The 18623-nt window shown below is 36.7% G+C and overlaps 1 protein-coding gene across 2 annotated transcripts; it reads left to right on the top strand.

The window, feature by feature from the left end:
* Positions 1-3773: 3773 nt before the first annotated feature.
* RB195_016306 (uncharacterized protein) lies at positions 3774-17835 on the top strand (the record flags this gene model as incomplete). 2 transcript variants are annotated; one of them, XM_064207401.1, is made up of 7 exons in its annotated part: positions 3774-3967; positions 9925-10015; positions 11670-11776; positions 11852-11930; positions 12868-12981; positions 13039-13202; positions 17661-17835. In XM_064207401.1, the coding sequence occupies 7 exons, from the start codon at positions 3774-3776 to the stop codon at positions 17833-17835; spliced, it is 924 nt and encodes a 307-aa protein (XP_064063282.1). The 2 variants fall into 2 exon arrangements, with proteins under 2 accessions (XP_064063282.1, XP_064063283.1); XM_064207402.1 differs by lacking the exon at positions 3774-3967 and adding an exon at positions 9635-9687.
* Between the last annotated feature and the right edge of the window lie 788 nt (positions 17836-18623).

Genomic DNA, 18623 nt, shown 5'->3' with positions numbered 1-18623 from the left:
TTTTTAATTTTAATTTTTTTCATTTTACTCTTCAGAACTCAGTAATTGTTTTTCTTACACCATAAACTGCTATGAAACTAATTTACAAAATCAAAATTCCGAGATGATTCCGAGAATTTCCGTCCGAGACATCCGCGTCAACTACTTAAACATGGAAGGATCGAGGATAGTTGAGCAGCGCTGGCGTCGTCCGCATCCTGGACGCATCCATCAAGCGATTACCGTACCGATAACTGTAATGCATTTCTGTGTGCACTTAGGGACAGTGCTATCAGTAATTTATTTTGCACCCCTAATCTTTCGAGGATAGTTATCACTATTATTAGATTAGTACCGTCTACTGTACACCATTAGAGAAATATCGTAATCCAGAATTGATGGCGCGTACGATGCAAAACAAATGCGTGTGTTCTGATTGATTCCAGACAAAATGTGAATGAAAATTTGAAAAAAATGAACAAAACAGTTTATTTAGTTGAGATGAAATTCAAATAAATTCATTACCAAAAAAAAAAGAAATCGATCCAACTAAAAAAAAATATCAGTCCGTCCCATTCTTGGATCCCGCGGCATCCCCTGTTTATACTGAGACGCGATTGCTGCGCTTCCAGAAGTTCTATGAATTTAGAAATAGATGGTCCTTCAGAATCACAGTTATGCATGAAATTTCAGTGAATGACAAGATGATTTGCACCTTTTTCTGAATCAAGTTTTTTATTATCTTTTTTTTAAAATGCTTTGCAGGAATTTTTTTCTGAAAAAAGTGCTCAGAAATCTTTTTCAGTTTCGAGAAGTTTGCTTCGAAAGCATTTATTTCTTAGATTCGGTCAACTTTTATTGGGGAAATTTTCATTTATTCGCTCCAGTATTCACAAAACTTATGGATTTTTGTAATGTAAGGTTCTATAAAATGAAATTATTCTCAAAATAGATGATAGACATTATTATACCTTCCTATTGAAATACGCCTTAAACACGCTTTAAAAAAATGGAATAAAGTAAGATTTTTAATTAAATAAACTTTTTTGATCCATACACGTCATCTTTATTTACATATATATTGGATTGATTTCGTTTTCAAATTTAATTTTGAGGAAGTAGGATATCGTTGTCAAATCACGAAAACATGATCGCTCCCAGCCGTATCTCCCCATCTGTTAGAAAAAAAATTGCGAAGAAATAATTCAATTTTTAAGGAATATTTAACCCCTACATAAGCTATATGAACCAGCTTCGAAGCTGATCCCTGGGGAAGGCCATCAGTACCACGTTAGTTGAGGCACTAAACAAACACGACGTCCTCATAGTATTGACCGTTGGAGTCTGTTAATTGAAATTAACTCCCAGCAGGAAGTGAACAGATATACGGACATATGTACGTTTCTGGACATACGACTACTGATGACCCTTAACATTACTGTAATACTCAGGATGGTTATGCACCTCAACGATTATGTACTGTGCTGCTCCTGACCGGCACTGATTCGGAGAAAAGTGAGAGATCACGCTTGCACTTGCAATTTTCTAAAGCAAAAACTGGTAGAGGTGATCTCCATTCAGGAATTCTGCTATCGTTGTGGTCATCGCTAAGAAAAAACAACTTTTTTGCTCTTAATTAAGAATAATAGTAGAAAATTAGATGAACGAGCTTATTATAGTTGCCGTATGACTTATTTTCAGGAAGAAGAACGATATTTCTGATATATTCGAGCAAAAATACCATTTTACCTGCTATTCGAACTGAATGCAAAGGGAATAAAAAAGGGAAAAAAAAATAGATGGAATTTTTTGAATTCTGGAAGAGATTAGTGGAATAAGGACTAGAGAATGTTCTGAGACTTTGTGTCGCCTCGGTCCTTAGACGGAGTAAACGTTTAGAAACTTCAAGGTGAATAGGATGGAAAATTATTCACTTCTGAGGCCTCATAAGTGAGAAGGGAGTGAAAAGAATGTGAAACGAATGTCGAGCCAGCCATTGATGTGGCGTCGCAATAACCAGTTCATGACCTCATATCGATTTATTGGATTTTTTTCTGGTCATACCGCCAAAACCACTTTGTAAAGGGGTTATTGCCCTGCAAAAAATAGAATGAATATGATATGAGATCAAACTTTTGCTACAAGTAATCGTACAGTACGTGAACTTTTACAGTTTTTTACAGTCTTTTTTACAGTTCCTTATTCTGTGTATTCACATGTACGAAATCGCACGTGCGAGCAACTCTTCCAGCTTTTCAGCTTCTTAGCCAAAATAACACAAAAATATCGAACTCTCCCGCTTTGTTGGGAAATTTTCACGAGCTTAAAGGGGTTCCTAACACTCGCTGTGAAGAAGCCAATGACCGTAAGAGCCAATTTTCCTTAAGCTTTTCTGCAAGGAATTTTTTTCCAAGAACTACTAACGTATGTACTTCGTTTTCCGAAGTTCAAGGGGAAAAGTTGAACCTCAGAAGGTTTCTGGGAAAAAAAAACTAGCTTATCCATATGGAAATAAATTGCGACATCTCAATGTGCCGAGTGCCTGACCAAACAAAAAACATGGGTTTTCACTAATATCTCCATTATTTGTTTTTATTTACGGTGAAACCCTGAAATTAAATCTACACGCTTATTTTTTGCTCACTTTGACCGCCTATCCTGAATCCCTCGATCAAACCCAGCCAGATCACATAGCGCTTCGTGTTTTAAAGGCTCATCTGGACTCGTTAGACCCGAATACGAGCTTGGATCAACTCAATGAGGTGTCAAAAAGAGAGTTAGGAGTCAAAAGAGTCCGAGGAGCTGTACCTATCCTAAAAAGTTTGATTTCACCCCCAAAATCAATACTAAGACTAAAACATCTTTTTGCAAAATTTTAGCATTGACGATACGCCCCCGTGTATACATACCTTCTTTATTCAAATAATCGTCAAAGATTTCGAACAGAATTCTGAAAAAAAAACAAACTTTCGGAAGAAAAAACAACAAAATTCGCGAATTACAAGAGAAAAAGATTAGCCTCGCCGTCAGGTCGTGCTACATCGATCATTCCATTCTGAATTGACAGAATTTGAATCCAGATTTGTCATAATCCAGGATTTAAGGTCTCAATCTGGACGTTAACAATTCCAAGCTCTTAAATAAGGAGAGCAAGTCCAAGGTAAAAGGCGTAAGAGTTTTTGAGAGATCAGTTAAATTTCCTCTGTAGAGGAATTCTTTCAGAATATTCCATTAATGGTAATCCATAACGTCAACCATCGAAGCTTTCAAGTTGCTGAAAAAAATGTCACCTAATATTATTGCGGCGAGAAAAAATTGAACAAAAAATTTCATCCACTACAAAAGACTACAGAAGATTTTGGATGTGAGTTCACTTTGCAGAAAAAAAATATCTGTTCGAAAGGCATAAATAAAATTTGAAATTTTGTTTTTTTTAAATCTAAATTCCGAAGATTTTCGCACAATTTCCATATATATTTTTCAGAAAAATTTCTATCCACCTAGAGTGGTTGGAGCGATGACATATGCAGTCATTCAGTCATCGCAGCGCCAGATAACTCGTCACCATCAGTCACCTCAAGTACTCACGTAACACCATGTAACACCAGACGAGAACCGAGGTCATTTCACTCCTAACTTATTCCAGAATAGTTCTGCTGCGTTCCTCGCAGCACTAAGTGAAAGAAAGTGTTTTGTCCTCAAGAAACCGTCGAAGTCCAGGCGTTCAGAATCCCATTTACTGCAAAACTAGCGAAAATTCTGGTTCGGTTTGGTTCGTGCAGCGCCAGAAATCGATGAGGAGCGTTGACGCTGAGGCGCTCTCTCTCTACGCAATGGATGGAGGTGAAATTCGATCCGACGCGAACCTACCGTATTCCCCAGAAGACTGGGGCACGACGTCGAAAACAGCAGCAACAGCAGTCGAGCGCCGACGAGTCGGCCCGTCCACCAACGGACTGAACCGAGCTGCACTTCCCTTTCATCGAAGGTGAACGTAAAATCAGAGCGCGGGAGAGCCGAGGTCCCTCCGGGTTTTTGAGGTGAGCCTCGCATCCGACGACCATCCGGCTATTCACGGCTGTTCGTTCGCGCACTCACAGGAGTGCACCGCGAAATTGATACCACCGTTTAGTTCTTTTGTACTTCCCGCTGCACAGTGACGGTAGCTGATCTGCGTCTCTCCGCGGAATGCGATGTCTCGTTGAGGACAGAGCCACCGGCAAAGCCAGATGACAAGCTATAACTGGAATTATAACCAAGGTCCCAGCAGGAGAGTGGTGGGAAAGTGCAGAGTTAACGTGCGCACAGCAATTGAAAATGTTGTTGTCAATTGAAAATTGTTTGTCAATTGAAAATGCTTCTCGAATTTGGATTTTCCATTTTTTCAGTGAATCCCACTTTACCAGCAAGGTAGTAGAAATTAATATCAATATTAATAAGTATTTAGGGGATTTACATTAATTAACGCCTGTGGAGATAGGAGAGATTGAAAAAAAAATCCCGAAGTTCTTCTAGGAATCACACAATTTGCTTAAAGAAGACAATTTTGAAGTGGTGAAATGGTGTAATTTCTAGCCGAAATTGTAGTAAGCTCTGTTCTTTCTTGATTTTTGTTTTATAGCGCACCTATAAACACTTTCTAATAAATAAATAAACTTTTAAAAATAAAAAAAAATCACAGATCAATGCAGAAATCTACTGAAAATATTGCTGCAGCTGAAGTGAAGAAAACGGCAGGAATCAGCTAAGATTTTGAGAATACTGGGACAGCAGAGATTATCCAGGTTTGCAATTTCTCGGGATTTCTTATCAAAGGACTCTTCTGATGTTGTACACAAGAAAAAAAAAACGAAAACTCAATTGAATCTCAACGACACAAATATGCGTTTCAGAGGAAATATTATTGATTTTTTCCTAGTTTCTCTAAAAAATTGAAGAAAGGATACAAACAGTGGAGTTGATGATTCTATTTCAGTAATTCCACGTGAATTAGAATTAAGGAGTCACGGTAGGTTCGGGAGAACCAAAAAGTTATGCACTTTTTTCTTATACTATGTAAATTTGCTCGCTATGGATCAGTTATTTACTTCTATATGATACTAAATGCAATTTTTTATTGTATCAATTGAAAATCGTGCAAAAGATTTTCTTTTCTCATTAGAGTTTAATTCTGTCCGTTTTACAGTAGGAATTAGTAAAATTCGACCAAGGTAATCCCTCTTAGTTGCCGTATTTCGGGATATTAGAGCTTAAAACGCTTGTAGCACGACTCAGCCAATCACCGTTTCTCTATCCCACCCCCTTTTTGACGCAATATTACTTATAGGTCATATTACCGTAGCAATGAGAGCGATTTTTGGCGATGAGACACAAAATGTGAACGTGTGTCCGAAAACATTTGTTGTTCCTTCAACCAGCCTGATCAGAACGACTTTCCGGATGTGAAGATGGCAGAGAGGAAGAAAAAAACGAAAAAAATGGCATTAAAATTCATCTGGACATCCATCTCAACAACTCACTAACCTCAAAGGAAAACAGCCAAAAAAAATTAAGAGGAGAAAAGTTGTTAGTGCTTCGCATCAGAACAGATCTCTGGATGATTCAATCATGATCAGGTTTTCGAGCCCAGAGGAGGATCAAGAAGAATGAAAAAAAATTACAACGAAAAATCACAATGGTTAAATTTTTTCTTAAATGACAATGAAAAAACTAAATAGTCCATAATACTAAATAATTCTTTTTTCAATTCCTGGGCAAATTTACTATATTAATTACTATCATTTAACATATAAAGAGTATAAATGTTTAGTGATTAAGTTTTTTTTTGGAAATTCTGCTAATGATTCGTGCGTGAAGGGATGACGAATCCTGGGAAACGCTTGGAAACTCGTAAGAAAAAGGATGAGAAAAAGAAGACCCGTGAATAAAAGAAACTACCGTATCAAAATAATTGGAAGAGTGACGCTGATTTTATACGATCAACGTTACACTGCGAACGAGGGAAATAGTTGTAATATACAGTATTCAGCTGCGGTATGCGGGAAAAAAAGTGGATTTGTTTGTTCCGAGAGATTTTCTCGCGTCACTGTGCAAAACAATAACGACAACAACAACAAAAATTCGAAGAGATCGTAAGAAGAGAAATTTGAGACTTTAACCATTTTGAGTCCCCTTTACTGGACCTAGGCACCCTCGATCTATCCGGGGGCATTGGTTTAAACGCCACAACCCAGCATTAATCAGTCCGTCACGTCGAGTGTTTATAAATCCTGGTGGACAGGTGTGTTGACCTATCCGAAACGATTGCGCATTCCGCATAAACTATAGAAAAAATTCACAATCACAAAATAAACATAGAATAAAATTTATAAATACCCTACGAATTATTCGAAACGTTGAATGTTCTAAAGCGGTTTGTTATATGATGAGAAAGGGGCGGACTTGGCTTGGACACCTGATATGTGAGTATCAATTGTGAAATCCATCCATACTCTCTCATTACGAGAGCTGTATGCGCACCGTTTATCATGCAATGTTCTGTCCTATGGCGTATTGTTCGGATTTTTTTCTTCGAGGATTTCCTGTTTTCTTTATTTTTTTCTGAGGATTTTCTGTTTTCTTTCAATTAGTTGGGCTTTTTTCTTCATGGCAGCAATTTCTTTTCAACATTGTGTCACTCAAAATTTCCGCAATTTTTCACTGTGGCTCATGTTCCATACAGTTTTAGCCAGTTTCCCGGAAGAAAAATGGACTCAAAAGAGAGAAACGATCCGCTTAGCTGGAGATTTTTGTGTGGAATATTTCTTTTACAATTTTCGTTGTTATTATTTCTGATCAAGCTATCTTTGTCTTGCTGCAATAACTCAATAGCTAGAGAAATTTTCATTAAAAAAAATTCTCGAGGAAAAAAAAGTGTATAGTAATCTTTACAGACTGGGAGGACCATGAGGTTCCTGTAACACCACGAAGAAATTGAAATATCTTTTTTTCACTGTAGATCTTTGAGCATCAAGTATATGTTTTAGAAAGAAAGGGGCATTTATGAAATCTTGAGTCTAAAATTAAAGAATCGGATCTATTTTCCACATTTCAATTATTAGAAAATAAAATTTAATTGAAATCAATTAAAATAAGTTTAAAAAAAACACTGTGCACGAGTCTTCAACTTAGTTCCGTAACTTCCGAGAAACTGGAATAGGCCGATTAGTTGATGTTATATTATTAAGGATAGGACGAAGAGCAGAAATTTCTTAACTTATATTACTTAATTTACTAACTTACTTACTTAACTTTAATTTGAAGTCAAGAAATTATTTGAATCATTTTCTATCGAGAATTTTTACGTCAAATATTTTCTTTTAGAGATTATTTGACAGATTTGATTAGAGTAAATCTCAGAATTATAATTTCACCCTCAAAAACTCTGTAGCCGGTCCTTTTCTTCTCTCCCTATCGACACCGTGTCCTGGATGCAACAGTTGTACTGAGTGAAATGTCCGTGATTGACGTTGTGCTCATCGTTTTGACATGAACCTTGTCAGAGACGATGTAAATGACTTCTTGTGTACATATTGCTGATGTTCGAAGAACTTCACGGTAACGATATATTACTGGAATATTTTGACTTCGGAGGAAACTACATAGATGAGAAAAAATTTAGGAAAAAATAAAAAAAAGGGGTTTTTCTTGAAGAGATTAAAAAAAAATCAAAAACACTCCAATATTATTTAAAACCATACCACTTAATTTTGTAGGATCTGCTTAAAACGTTATTTAGTGGAATTTGCTTAGAACTTTATTTAACTTTTCAGTTAATAGAGTTTGTTAGTTATCCATTAAGCAAAAAAAAATCCCCTGAATATTAATTAATGTAAATCCCCTAAATACTAATTAATTTCTATAATAAAATTGTCTCAAGTTGAATTTCTCTGAACTCTTTTCTTCTTTCTTAGTTTTCTTTTTTTCACGAACTCAGATCCTCGGATCCACAATCTCTGGAACAACCAATCGTTCCCAATCGATCCCGGGAGCGGGGGATTCAACAGTACAGAAGCTGTAGATACCTGATATGTCCATCTGACTTACATCTGCTTTATGTTTGCACTAGGATGCATGTTCTATATTGCGCTACCAGCTGTCCCTATAGGCTGAGTGGTTTATGAGGTCAGCTTGTTAGAATATGGACAAAGTGCTGGACTTTTAAAATTGCAAAAAAAAACACTCGAAAGTTGCCACAAATGAACTTCGCTAATTTACTTGTTTGGTCCCTTTTTGCACAAGCAGGTGTGTATAAAAAAAGGAAAAAAGTCTTGGGATTTTCAAAAATGTGTCTGGAAAATCTGAAGAAATAAGTAAGACGTGGACGCGAAGAATGAAAATTGTCTCATCCTCCTTCCTCCTCCTATTCTTTCCGAAAACAAGAAATCCTCCAAAGAAATCCTTTTCTCGGAATTTTTTCGTGCGTAACGGTGGCTCCCAACCGCGATAAGAAGTAGAATGAGAAAAATGATTAAAATGATCCAGAAATTATTCAATGAGCACTATGTACGAACGAAGAACCTTAGGGCCTTAACAAACCAGTTTTATTGACGTTGACTATAACCGACTCTTATTTTTCCTCGTTATCCTGTAGAACTTGCACAAGATGTGTTTACTCAGCGTTTCGACGAGCTGTTGATGACGTGATGAGTAGAGGATTTTAATAAGGTAAAAAATTATTGAAAAAGCTATTATTAACGTTAAAAACTAACTTTGTCCTTTAAATAAGTTCCTACTGATTTCTTATTAACTCGTGGGTTAATAAAACCATAAATTCTAGTTGCTGTTTACAGTTTCAGCCGTTTTTTAAAATAATCAGTTCTTTTATTTCTACAAAACTTCCCTGTGACTGATCTACTTAAGACATATAGAAGAGATTTTCTTGATCTTACACGAACTATCTTACTTATTAACTTTTTTTTTGATCTTGCTGTGATCTACTAGACAGTGGCTTAAGGTTTTCAATCTTGATATAGAATTACGATTTATCTGATGAAATTGGAGACTTTTTGCACATAGTGCTGTTAAGCCAACATGAACTCCAGATCTCTCAATTTCTGGATGCGGCTCCTATGCGCAGGCTAATCTAAGTGATCTTCATCAAATCTATGTCTTTTTTCTCCTTTATCCTTAAATGAATGAATTTTTTCGACACATCACTTTCACGTTGTGAACGTAAGAAACTGTAACCGATGGACGTCGTTGCACAAACCTCCACCTCCTCCGAATAACTGGTATCCAGTCGATACCACTTCCGACCGATCCGACTGTCGGCGATTTGCTTCGAGTGGCTTGAAATCGATCCGCTCTTCAAAAAATGAATCGCACACTTGTAATTGGACACTTTGGGGTTTCAGTTTCTCCCGTGTGCAGCTGGGAGTTTTTCCAGAAGTCCGCGCAGCGTCAACCAGCACCCCGGTTAGGGATCCGATGACATTAAAGGAACACTTTAATGAGCACCACAATTAATAATAGCTTAACGATGTGAACTGACTACTTGTGTAGGTGTGTTGGTGCGCATTTGTGCGTGTGTGTGTGGGCTAGCCAGCGGAGGGTCCAGAGGGCAGCAGCCAGCTAGGGGCGTAACCTGAGATGTTCGCCGAGGGACAGACAGGCGATGCAAGCGTACGCGACGGCGGCCGGATCGGCGGCTCGAATTCACACAATCCCGTAAGGAATATCGCTTTCAACTCTCCCTCTCCTTCTTATTCGCAACTTATGGATCAGGTTACCGTTACGCCCCGACACCCCACACACGATCTGCATCGGCAGTTTCTTCAGTCACTAGTCGCACCCGTGCTCGAGTGCTTCCATGACACCTCGTAGCACCTGGACCCAGACTCCCTGACACCCTTTCCTTCCTCCCGTCGTCGTTCGTGAACCCGTGTGTATAAGTCGTTCTTTCAGCGCCACCACCTCCTATTCCGAACAAGAAGTCTCATGCATCTGCGAGTCGCTGTTCAACGAAGGCCTACAGACCGGACGGACCGAACAACTGGTAATTTCCATTAATTTGTCATCCTAATCGTTGCAATCAATCAATCCTCAATCAATATCATATCTATCAATCGTCGTGCTCACCTCGTTGAGTGACAAACATGACAGGCGAGTTGCGGCTGTCACCGCGCCTATTATTACAGTATACTTTTCGGATCCGCCAACGACGTAAGGGACAATTGTTAGCGTCGGCGCCGACAACAGATATTGTCGACACATGCTACGGGTAAAAATTTCTGGAAGAGGCAAAAAAACTACTTGGTTTAGCCTATGACCGAGTCGTCAAACACTTATTGATTGATCGTACCTTATTTGCTAGCATTTCTAAAAATTCGCGTTTTTCCAATTTTGTAGAGACATTAAGTTCACCTTGTTATATTAATACCTGCTCTATAGACGTCCTATCGATTGTTTTCAGCTTTTTTTAATTTATCGATTGTTCGTTACACGCGATATCTCATTTTCACTTGCATACGAATGTTTTGCTAGTACATATTTCCGATTTCACACGGAGGCTCTGATGTCCTAGAGAAGATTTCTGTAGGATTAAAACTGAAAATTGAAGAGTTAATTCCTAATAGATTAAGAAATCTCAATTTTTTCGCGATTACTGTTTTCCTGAAATGGGAAAATTCGCAAAATATTACAGAACTCATATCAAATCCTTCTGCAAAACACTGAGTTTAGTGAAGTAGATCTTCTTTGAGTAGCTCGAATAAAATTCTTCATTATAATCTCCAGAAACTTTAAAGAAACCCTCAACCAAGTAAGGTTCCATTCTAAGGGTAGGTATCTCACAGACCCAAAAAAATGAGGATCTTTTTCAGTTCTTCTTTAATCCCTTCTTAGTTTTTAAATGGAAAATATTCTGACATATCCTCTTTAAAAAAACGTTACCGGATCATTTAAAAAAACATCTATGCGTTGAGATCCATGGGCTCCCGACCCCTTTGCTTTGCAAAAAGTTTTTCAGAGCACAGAAATCTAAAGAATATTTTATTGATTGAAATGTTAGCCTTGTGTATAATCATAGTTTTCCGTATTATCGTTGTTCTCTATTTGACTTTCTTCTCAATTTTTCATCCTTAAACTTTTAGTGTGGATCTCTAACATTCACGCTAGATTTATTTTCAATATTTTCAAAGATTTTCTCTTCTCGAAGGAATCTTTGCATAATTCTTGTACAATACCGTATTTAAGAGAAATAAAAGCGATAACAATGCTTAAAAATATTTGACTTTCTAATACTTTCGTACGCGAAGATTATTATGGAATATTATGATTAAATACGCTTCCAAATTTTAATTAAATATTTTAATAATTCAATACTTCTAACTAATTTAGTGAAAAAAACCACTAAATGCTTTGATCTCTTAAGTTTCCACAAAGATAGTGTATATGAAGTCTAATTTGTATTTAAAACGCTATTTTAATTTATCGAGTGAGCTTCGTCAAATCTACAGTAGCCCGTGGCAAGCCACGCCCCTCAGCGAAATCGTCGAATCGCAGCCGAGGTGACCGCGTCCGGGGGGGTCAAATATGACACGAATGGATTATGAGAATATCTGTGCTATCGATCGATATCTATGTTCATCGTTGTCTGTTTTGATGACATTGACATTTCCAACTTTTTAACAGCATAATTCACTTTCCAGACACATTTCTTGTGGACGTTACCGGATCATTTGAAATGTTTGGAAAGCGCTCTTAAAGCTCACGCTCTAGTGTTATTTAGTCAACAACAATGGAAACAACTTTACCGGTGGGTCCGAGAATTTTCAAGGATTTGAGTTTGAAGAGTGGTTTATAATGTTTTTTTCAAATAAATATGTTTAAGGTTGCTGGAAACGCACAAGTTTAGTCCACATAATCATCAAGTACTGCAAGATTTATGGCTGAGGGCTCATTATACAGAGGTGAGAAAGAAATTTATAGATTTATTATGAAAATGTTGAGAAATGAGGCAATTTTCTAAGTACTGTATCAAAACATTTCTCGAATACCTATTGTACATGATATTTTCGCTCTTTTACTTTCTTCGGATTATTCCTTGATTCTTTATTTCGTTTTATCTGAAGAAAATGGCTTCTGCAAAAATATTTTTTCTTGTTCATCTCTTGTTCTTCTTCTTTTCTTCTTTTTCTTCCAGTGGATTTTCACCTATTCCCCTTCCTCTTTTCTCTACTCCCTCTACCTCGTCTTTTAACTCTATCTCTGAGTGAGTTGCTGTGTTTCGCCAGCATTGCTAACGAATACATAAGCTCATGTTTTTGATCAAATATTACGCAATAAGAATCGACCCACTTATAATTGGGTTATGTACCTTTGGAGGCTGCGGAACAGCAGAGATACTTCCGCTGGTGGAAAATATAAGAATTTTTTAGAAAAAAAAGAAAGAGAGAAAGAAATTTTCACTATTTTTAGACAATAATCACAATGTAAGTGATCTTTCCGTTAAGCTGTGAATGTAGCGTCTATAGATTTCAAGTAAAATTTCACCTTCCTTCACCTACGAGAAAAATTCTCTACAAAATCCTTCCAAAATTTACATTATTGGATTCTATCACGTGAATTTTTTTGTTCAGGATGGACCCCTGATTCATTCTGAGGTAATCTAACATTCATTTTTCATTCTTTTCTAAGGTTATTTTTATCACGGCGAAAATCCAGGAAATTCCTTTTGAGATTTCCTGCAGATTTTCCTTTCATAACTATATATACGTTTATTTTTTGTACACTCTATGCGTTTGCCCTTTATTTGAACTCATCAGATTATCCTGGACAGAATCAGAATTCCCACCAAGAACATCTGAATCACTTTGTAACAACTCTTTTTCACATCAATGTTTTTAGGCCGAGAAAACAAAGGAACGAGAACTCGGTGCGGTATGCAAATACCGTATCCGAAAGAAGAATCCATTCCCGTCAACGATTTGGGACGGAGAGGAAACGAACTACTGCTTTAAGGTGATTATCATTTGTACATCATGAGTGGTCATTGTAATTTTTACTGTCGGATTCCAGTCGAAATCCCGGAACGTGCTACGGGATGCGTACAAAAAGCAAGCTTATCCATCTGTGGAGGAGAAGAAACGATTGGCAGCTCAGACAGAACTTACCGTAACTCAGGTGTCGAATTGGTTCAAGAATAAGCGTCAACGTGAACGGGCAGCCGGTACTTTAGAGAAGTACGTTTACAAGTTACTTACCCACGTCCTCCACGTCGAGTTGATTCCTGGCCTGCTAAGGGCTGTTTGCACTTAGCATGGTTGCTGCTTAAGTATATGCTATGTGATGTAATCGAGCCGAGTTCTGTTTGGATTAGACCTCATTCGAGGGACAGATCATCATTCGCGCAAAGCCACTCGGGCAAAACACAAAAAACAACAACTCACCTAACCTCACAAGAAACTTTCCGCTAACAACGATTATCGATCGGCCACGGCGATTTCCAGGGTTTCATTTGTCTATTTTCTGGATTTCACATCGATGTAAATTTCTTCCACTAGTTGTAATAAACAGCTGTGTCCAGAATATCTCTCGATCTCCACAATATCGTATCCCCGGCAGAAAAAAAAAACACCTCCATAATTCTTTTCTTTCACAAGAGATCTGGATCAAAACGTGGATTCTTTGAGGATCATTCAAATTTTAGGTTAAATTAAATTCATTGCATTGAATTTTTTCACCTTATTCAAACTAACAATAAAAATCCTTCTAATCTACCGTAATTTGCTCCCACTGCATCCCATTCTGGATGCATAAATTTCTTTGGACACATCGAAAAGTCATTAATGAATTCATGGGGAAATTCTTTATGTATCGTTGTAAAAAAAAACTAAGATGGATGCCTCATATTCCCTCATTTCTTCTCGTTAACTCTTTCTAATGCGAACCACTCAAAGCAAAATCTTTTGAATTTTGTGAAAAAAGCGTTGCGGATTTTGAGGATTTGTGGGCCAACCATTATCCGAAGGGAACATGGCTGGAATCACAGGGTTTTTTTTTTAAATTATTTCTACAAGAAGTGCTGAATCAATGGTTCGATATGCTTGAGAAACTCAGTTCAAAAAAAAAAGAGTAAAGGAAAACTGGAGAGAGGAAAGGAAAGTCATGGAAATGACTCAGTTTATAAACATTTATAATAAACAGTTGATTCTCTTGTATTCGATTCAGTTAGAAAAAAATTTTGTATATTTTTATATATTATACAACGTTACATACGCGACGGAGGCAGCGCATCAAATTCTGCGCAATTCTGACCAGGTTACGAGCGCAGGCAGTTCGCTACAGCACGTTTACAAAAAAGAATCACGGATTTCAGATCATGAAAGACTGGAATTTCTCTGGATTTTGGGATCTTTTTTTGAACTTGGAACCTCAATATATCTACCAGAACAGTGCATTTCCTTCGTAATCCGCTTGCAATGATCTCTTCCGAATCGGATGATCTAAATTTTTCTGGAACTTTCTAGTTGACAAACGTGACATACGTACATATGTATATGAAAGCTAAGAGTGGAACTCTTGCAAAAAATCACAATTAGCGAAATTTTATTAAAAGCACCAGCTTTGGGGGTACTGTATCGAATATAAAATTAAAACAGATAAAAAAAAACAGTACATGGAGCACACCTACATTTTCTTAACACAGTTGCGCATGATTTACAGGAGAACTCTTCCTCAATTTTGAAGCTTTCCGGACTTAAGGGTACTTGATTTCTTAACTTTTGAACGGTATCATAATATCTATCGTGTAGTTGTCATTATCGTAATGTAATTTACCTTGCAAGATCATCGATAATAGATGTTATTGATCGATCGGATGATTACTTGAAAGAGTCGTACACGTATGATAATACTGAGATCTAAGCCTGTCATTTTTATACAAACTCACTCTCTTTTTCAAGAGATCAAAGAAATTGAAATTGAAACTGCTAAAATTGAATATTCGAACATTTTTTCGCTTCAGTAATGAATCTCTTGGAAAAGAGGTATTTTTTCCAAGAAGCATTTCCAAGCATAAAATTATCCCGTGGAACTCTTTTTTCCTCGTGGGGACATAGTAGGATATGTATATAAAAATATAAATAATATGTAAATAATGAATGATATATAAAATATGATATAAATATAAGTAAAAAAATAAACGATAAAAAGTTGAAAATGGGTAGTTGGTGACAAAAAAAATTCTCCTCCTGTACGTTTCCGGATACTACTTCATTTTCAGTAAGAGAAATTTCTCTTTTAGATGCTTTTTTTCGAGAAATTTCTCAATTCTTTTCTTTTTTTTCTTTAGTTTCTGGACAAAAAAGTGTTTGTACGTGTTTTTTCGAATGTTTTTTCAAATCCCCTAGTTATCCTCATAATGCTCATATGTTTGCCATTTTCGATCCGAACTACTGAAAACTCGGGAAAATCCTAGAACTTCAAGTGAATTTTTGACGTATTATACTAGTATGCACAACGTACAGCACAAAAATATGCACTGCTCGAAGAAAAATGCCTTTTTTGACTTTATATTTCGAATAAGATCAATAAACGAAGACTCATTATGTACTGTATTTTGCGGGAATTTTGAAAAACACTTCAGCGTAAGTGTTGAATACGTCGCTACGCAGAAATTGTTTTTAGTAGCAAAATGTAATGAAGCAGAAGCGGATTTTTTCAAGCGTTTCCCATTACCGTAATCTCCCTTATTTTCCTGAATCAGCTAAATTACCCTTGTTTACATTTTTTTACATTTTTTGCAATTACCCTTGACATCAATCCCGAATTAAGCGAAAAGTTTTCACGAAACAAAACTTTTGGTGTGTTTATTTATTTATTTTATTTCTCATTAATTTCGTGAATTGTGGTAATTTTTTGCCAGCGCTCATTTCAAAAACAAAAAGCGGAAAATGTGTGGAAACATTTTATTTAACGTCGTAAGCTTTATTATTTTTTATATCAATAATCCAGTAAGTTAACTACAACACGAAAATCTTTGAGAAATGACCTTAACATTAGCTTGAGAATTCCATAAATTTCCAAACGTGGTCGCTTATAAAACTTTTCTTTTTTTCAGAAAATATTGTTACTGTAGCTAATATTCTTCCAGTACGTCTATCAAGGATAGCTTTCCTGGAGTGGAAGATGATCATTATTCAAGGAACCTCAACTAAGAGACTTTCCATCCAAGAGTTTTGTTTGAAAAAAGGGAACAGTCAATGTTAATACAGTTCCATGTGTAATAGAAATCCATAGAAAAAGCAATGCTCTAGCCCGAACCATTTTCAATTTTGACTCGATTTTTGAATAATTCCAAGAAAATTGAGAAAACCACAAGTACTATAAATTAAAGCAGTACATTCAGCGGAATTTTCGAGAAAACTGGTAGAAGAAAAACTCTCTAAAACATATTTACGATACATATTGCGGTTAGTAAATATTAAAAGAATTCGTGAACATTTGTTTATTTGGAAAAAGGGAGAATCGCCTGATTACAGTGATCCATAAATCCTTTTAAAAAAGCAATAATTTCGTTTTTTTTAATTTTTTTAATTTTTTTAACTTTATGATTAAATTTTTAAAGGAGGACATGCCCCTACGACACGGCAATTAGGAAAAGAAATAAAGTTTTCCAGTTGTGCCATTTTTTTTGTCTGTTCACTTACCCCAATTAAGTTCCAGAATATCCACAGAAGGTGACGCGTTACTGTTTCAGAGCGCCATCCTTAAATTTCACGGTAGTAGCACCGTGATATACCGTGCTTACTACGTTAGCTTGTCGTGGTGGTGGTAGTACACGGTTGAGCTGCCGACGTCTTGACACCTCTGTCGAGTGCCATCCTCTTGAGACAACACGCTTTCCTCCTATTGTCCCACGTACTAAGTTTGTCCAACGCGATGCTCGGTTCAATATGTACCGTATCGTGCGGTGGCGAACAAAGACTACACACATCCACAAAGAACACGGGGGGTTGGGGATCCCGTCGGGTCAATAGGGTTCACGTCAAGCGTCAAGAGTTCCGGTTTTATTTGATTCGAAAAAACACCTGTTGAAAAATTAAATCCATGCTTGTAAAATTTCCTCGTTGTCCTTGTAAAAAATGTAAAAATGTAAATCCTTCGAAAATCTTTTGACTGGCATAGCTGACCTTTTCTTATTTCATCTTCAATCAAAAGACTTTTTGTTTGTGTTTTTCGCATCAATACTGTATGAACTTATTTGTTTATTGTCTGATTGTTTACTAAACGCTAGAGTTCCACACATCAAGCTAAACGTAGAGGTTTGAGTGCATGAAAAAAATTACAAAATAATAAATAAATAACAAATAAGTAATAATAATAAATAATAGGATAATCACAAAATATTCAATGATGACGAGTTTGAGCATACTTTTAGTTTTACAGTACTTTTTCTCGTCTCGTTGCTTTCACTGAATTTTTTTAATGATTTTAACTTTAATAATAATTTTAATTTTAAAGTTATGAAATTCATTAGTCGTATATATTTCTCGTTTCGGCAATTTCACAATTTCAAAAGATTTCTTCATTCGATTTACACTTATTAATTGAATTTTAATCACCTTGACATTAGTTTGAGAATTTTTCCTATTTCCAAACATAATCCAATTTGCAATGATCTTCACGTTTTCTTTCAGAAGTTCCGCTAAGTCCGAAAGCGATGACGGATCAAGTGGATGCGATTCAAAGCCGAATCTTAGCCTAGAAACACCGTTCCCGGATATGCAAGCGTTTGGGTACACAGGAGCGGCGGCCGCGTATTTTCCGCCGCCGATGACCTACGATCCACTATTTAATTTGCAAAATCTGTGACAATTCCCCGTCGTGGTGGTGTTTTTTTCTTGCTCTAATTTATCATCAAAGTTTTATCGTTATGTACAAATTTATGTGTTTGCCAATGAATGTGCTGCTTTTCGAAGGATTTTTCTCTCTTGTTTTGATATTATTTCTAATTCTTCCAGTCCATGGAAGAAGGAAAAATGCAAGAATTACTGGCGCTCGCTTGACCAAGTTTGAAGATCAAAGGGAATCAAGGTGATCAAGGTGATCAATTCTTCCAAAAAAAAAGTCACTTTGGGTCTAACTAAGGAAAGAAAATCTGGCAGGGTTCTTTTTTATAGTACTGCTTGATCAACAGCCGCTTGTCATCTTTAGAACATTGGTGCAAACGACTTTATGGAATCCATTTTCTGGAGAAAAAAAAAACAAAATTAACTCATTGTCGCTAATCTCGGAAAAATTAATATCTGCATAATTACTTACAGAGGTCAACCGAAGTATCAAATCCACTTCCTTATCACTACAAAAAAGTCTGGAACCAATTTATCGAGCCTCAGAGAAATAAAACCCTCGGCTGGCCTCAGGTGGTGTCGAACCGAAGTAAGCCTTGGCCCAGGGCTGTAAAAATCCCCTAGCAAGCCACTTCAGCCAGTTTTGGCTCCATTACTTCTATTTACAACTTATTACAGGCTATTCTTCAGAGGGAAAAAAATCAATTTCGATAATTTCCCAGCAGTCTAGGCTCCATAGTCTCCTAGGACGGTTACAGTGCATTCGGTAAGAGACTCGACTGTGATTGCGCCATCGATCGATGGTTCGTG

Source organism: Necator americanus, chromosome V (genome assembly GCF_031761385.1).
Source record: "Necator americanus strain Aroian chromosome V, whole genome shotgun sequence".
Taxonomy (NCBI): Eukaryota; Metazoa; Nematoda; class Chromadorea; order Rhabditida; family Ancylostomatidae; genus Necator; species Necator americanus.
The sequence above is the reverse complement of the archived record's forward strand: the minus strand, read 5'-3'. Positions and strand labels throughout refer to the sequence as shown.